This window comes from Trichinella spiralis (assembly GCF_000181795.1).
Source record: "Trichinella spiralis strain ISS 195 chromosome Unknown Scfld1356, whole genome shotgun sequence".
Taxonomy (NCBI): domain Eukaryota; kingdom Metazoa; phylum Nematoda; class Enoplea; order Trichinellida; family Trichinellidae; genus Trichinella; species Trichinella spiralis.
This window is the reverse complement of record NW_003528295.1, coordinates 225,198-229,767: the sequence shown is the minus strand read 5'-3', so window position 1 is coordinate 229,767 and position 4,570 is coordinate 225,198. Positions and strand designations below refer to the sequence as shown.

At 33.9% G+C, this 4,570-nt stretch overlaps 2 protein-coding genes across 2 annotated transcripts; one reads left to right on the top strand and one right to left on the bottom strand.

Moving 5' to 3' along the window:
- Positions 1-3,043: 3,043 nt before the first annotated feature.
- Positions 3,044-3,357, bottom strand: Tsp_11304 (conserved hypothetical protein). Its single transcript, XM_003369968.1, has 2 exons — positions 3,330-3,357; positions 3,044-3,189 (listed from the first exon to the last, which is right to left on the bottom strand). Exons 1-2 carry the CDS (start codon positions 3,355-3,357, stop codon positions 3,044-3,046), a joined length of 174 nt encoding a protein of 57 aa, XP_003370016.1.
- Positions 3,358-3,393: 36 nt separating this feature from the next.
- Positions 3,394-3,841, top strand: Tsp_11303 (hypothetical protein). The gene is made up of 3 exons (XM_003369967.1): positions 3,394-3,430; positions 3,502-3,734; positions 3,755-3,841. Exons 1-3 carry the CDS (start codon positions 3,394-3,396, stop codon positions 3,839-3,841), a joined length of 357 nt encoding a protein of 118 aa, XP_003370015.1.
- Positions 3,842-4,570: the final 729 nt, after the last annotated feature.

Below are 4,570 nucleotides of genomic sequence, written 5' to 3'. Positions count from 1 at the left end.
ACTGTTGTTGTTGATGCTGTTGGCTAGTGAAAAATAAAAATCACTATTTAACTTATTTTTTGTATTGTTTTTTCTGAATTATGACTATCGCATTTGATATAATGTCACTTTGGTACAATAAAATATAGAATAATGATAAAAATTATTTTCGGGAATGCTGATCATGAAAAAGTATAAACTTCACCACAAATAATATATTTCAATAAACAGAATTTCAATGAATGACAAAACTTCAAACAAACAATAAAATTTTGGAATAATAATTATTTCCATTTTTTATGTTACGTCACTATTATTAAAGTTACGTAATCCTAAATGGAATATTTGAACCAATGAAATGAAAAAATATTACAGCTAATCACAACTGAAGAGTTTGATTCAATGAGCAATTAGACAAGGAAAACCAATACGACAAAGACTTCACGACCCAATAAAATGAAAACCAATATGACAAAGATTTGACGGTCCAATAAAATAGCGTGGGCAAAGACCAATAAGAGAAAAGTGGGACCGAGTAAAACCACCCCTTAAGAATGCATTTAAAAAGATGTGCTGTAATATTTGAATATCGCTTTAAATAAGTGGTTATCTTAGTCAACAACATTAATGATTCTTCAGCTTTACATTTCATTGTTCACATAATAAAATAGCATTTGCAGTCTTGAATTTTCTATTAATTTCTGTTAATTGCACCGTTCCGGTTGATTTGTCTAGCTCAGTTAGCTGCGTTAAGCTTTATGCGAAGCAGCATTTTACTTCCTGCTTCATAGTGTACTTCTCGTTTACTCCAGTATTAGTAATAATAGAATCCATTTCCGCGTCCATTTTCTGTTCATTGCCGTCCAGTCCAGAAAGTCGTATCCATCAGAATTTGAGCAGGCAAATTTTGGACGATGATGTCTGATCTTGTTTCGCTCATCAGCTAATAACCCTCGAATGCTAAGCACTGAACTCAAACGCAAGACCAAAAAGGAAAATAAATTTGACGGTTTAAATTCCATTTTAAATAATCATTTTGAAACAACATTTAGTTTTCATTTCTCATTTTATCTACAACTGAAGATCAACTTTGATATTTCTGTGGCACCCATGCCTTTTGTTGATGTTGGCAGAAGATTATTAATCACACACAAATGGCGCACAAATGCTGACAGCAAACAATGCGATGTCCACTAATGAGTGAATTTGAAGCAGCTTTAAATGCTTTTCTGCTTGGTGCTGTTCATCGCTTTCCTTCTGCTTTCGAAGTGCTTCACTTTTATTTATCCATCCGTGTTTAAAAATACCGTTCAAAAGAAATGTCAGCCAACAGTTGCTTTCACTTATCATATAAATTACCTTCTTAATTAACAATTAAATCAGATTTATGCCTAAGGTTCTTTTCTATTTGTCAGATATTGTTCTGATGAAGGGTAGTTGAAGGCTACTCAATTACAAAGGGAAAATCTAAAATTGGTAAACTGTCTACAGCTGCAGTTTTCATCTAAAACTAGGAGTGGTGATTGCTGAATGTTAGCATCGAAACACTTTTCTGATTTTACCTGCCTGTTCTCTGAAAATGTTTCTAGTTGGGAAAAGAATTTAATCTTTCCAATCTTTCTTTGGCTTCTCTTTACATGAGTTATTGTTTTTCTTTTTATGTATCATTTAAATAAAAAATAAAATAAAATCTGTACTTTGGTTTAAAATAAAAATTTGTGGTCATACATTTTGTGTAAATTGTATTAAATTTCTCTTTCAATATCTAAAGTAAACCCACTACTGGGTTGATTAAACATTGAAGTTGCAATTCTTGTATTACTATGGTTCAACATTCCAGATCAAAAAATATCTGTTGCATTTCGTAATGATTTTACCAAACAAAATTGAAAGCAAAGAAAATTATTATTTTTTGCTCTTTTACCATCGTAAAAAGTCATTACATGTCAAATTATGAAAACAAAAAATGACCTAGATAAACACGCTTATTTAACATCTCTTTTTTCAGTTATCTCTTCTTCAGGCTGTTTATTTGTTGCTTCTATATTTTTGTAGAATAATGCAATTGGATAATAAAGATATTTAATTTGTAAAGAACAAAACCGTCAATTCTGTTTTTCATTTATTTCACTTCTCAATGCTTATCATTAGCTTGTGCTATTTTCCGTATCGTAGGTTTGAGATGTGATATCGAATGATGAGAATAAATAATAATGAATTTCAGTTTGTATCTCAAAGAACCAACATAAGCCAATACACAAAGGGAGATGCCACACGCTCAAGTGCACAAATCATAATGATAAATACGGGTTGTAAATAAACATACAAACAATGGCTTAATGTAGCACATTATTATTGTAATATTACAGCTAATCCATTTTTTCAACATAACGATTAGTTGGTTGCCGTGGAACAGTGTCTACAAGTTTAGAAATAGACTTTTTCCACGTTATCGTTGTATTGCCCATCTTGCCCATGGTATATATTGTAATAAAGTTCTGATTTGCTTGTTGTTGTAAAATGGAAATTTCTGTACTATACATTTGCTTAGTTCTGAAGCGCTTATATCGAATAGCAGAAAAGTTTCTGCGAAAACAGTCTGTTGATCAGCATAGATGTGAAGAAGTAAAATGCAAAAGCAAACTTACAAGAATAAAATTAAGCAATAAGATAATCTTTTGTTAACAGTGAAATGCAAAACGCAAAAGCTTTTTAAAAGCATCATTTGCAAAGTCTAAAAACAAATATACACATTTCCAGGTTATAACTAAAAGCTTTTTCTTTAAAACATAGTAAATGCTTTTTTATGTCCATATAAGGTATTTTAATAGTAATGCACCCATATTTGGTAAAGATTTGATAAACAACAATCATCCAATCCTAGATCATAGCTGAATATCTAATCAAATGGCACAGTTATTCACTCAATCACTTATCTGAATAATTAGCTAATAAAATAGCAGAAGTTAGTAGGCAATTACCGAACAATACCCATACAACCAATCAGCGATCCACCAATCACAAAAATGGGTCGAATTATTGCGGATGAGTTTAGACCAAACCTTCAGTGGACATCGCATACTTTGATGTAAGCATTTGTGCGCCATTTGTCTGTGATTAATAATCTTCTGTCAACATCAATGAAAGGCATTGGTACCACAAGGAATATCAGAAGTTGATCTTCGATTGTAGATAAAATGAGAAATGAAACTAAATGTTACAAAACGGTTATTTAAAATGAAATTCAAATTATTTCTGTTTGGTGTTGGGTTTGCGTTCAGTGCTTTGCGTTCCAGAGTTATTCGAATCATTTTCTATTCTGTTCCTTATGACTGATGATTCTGACTTACACGTTGTATCAAATTGTTGCGGTGGCATGTCCCTTGTTTATGAAGGCAGGGCATACAAATTAAAATGTGCCGGCATATAGAAATATTGGAGATGCTCAAAAGTATGTGCTAAATGTACGCTTTGTTTCCTTAGTTATTAAGGATTAGTTTATTTTTGTATAGGATAAAAAAGACTGCAGTGGTGCCATATGGACCAACCTTGATGTGACATCGGTGATGAAGCAAAATGATCACATCAAAAGCTGCCCGGTGGATGAGCACTTGGCATACAAAATGGAAAAGAAGGCGCTTTTGAAAAAGCGAAGAGCGGAAGAAACGAAGCCAATCCCGGCCATCTATGATGAGGAAGTTTCCGCCGCGTCCGCCGAGCCATCCACATCTGGCCACTTTCCGCTCTTTAAACGGGTAAAATCCACGATGTACAGCCACCGGGCAAAGCGATACCCAAAACTGCCCAGTCATCGTCGGGACCTGCAAATCCCTGTCTCGTTCAGGACAACGTAGGCCGGTGAAGATTTTTTATTGTGGTAGTGTGCGTCAAAGCATATCCTGATCTTTTCGACGGCCGATAAAATTAGACTACTGGCAGCCATGAAAACTTGGGCCATGCATTGAGGTTGTACGACAATGCTATCAACAACTGTTTACCATCCATGCCTTTGTGGCGGGTAAGCTGGTGCCAGCAGTCTACCGTTTATGTACGGGTAAAGTTATTGGAACATACGGATTTATATTTCAAGTTTTACTAAACAAAGTGGCAGTCCTCGGGGTAAATCTCAATCCAAAAACAATAATTTGTGATTTTGAAACAGCCCTGATACCCGCGATTCAGGGCTACTTACCGAATACGCGGGTACAGGGCTGCTACTTCCACTTCTGCCAGGCGGTACATAGGAAAGTCGGTGAGCTGAGATTGAAAACACGATATAGAACAGAAGAAGAAACAAGGAAGAAGATAAGAATGCTCCTGGCCACCGCTTATTTATATTAGTTTTTTATTTCATTGTATTGTATTATTTAGTTTTTTCCTTTTTCGTTGTTTCCACTTTGTTAATGCTGTTCACTGTTGTATTTTATTATTGTTGTTGGTGCTGTTGGCTAGTTAAAAATAAAAATTACTATTTAACTTATTTTTTGTATTGGTTCTTCTGAATTGTTTCTATCGCATTTGGTATAACGTCACTTTTGTACAATAAAATAGAGAATAATGATAAAAATTATTTTCGGGAATGCTGATCATG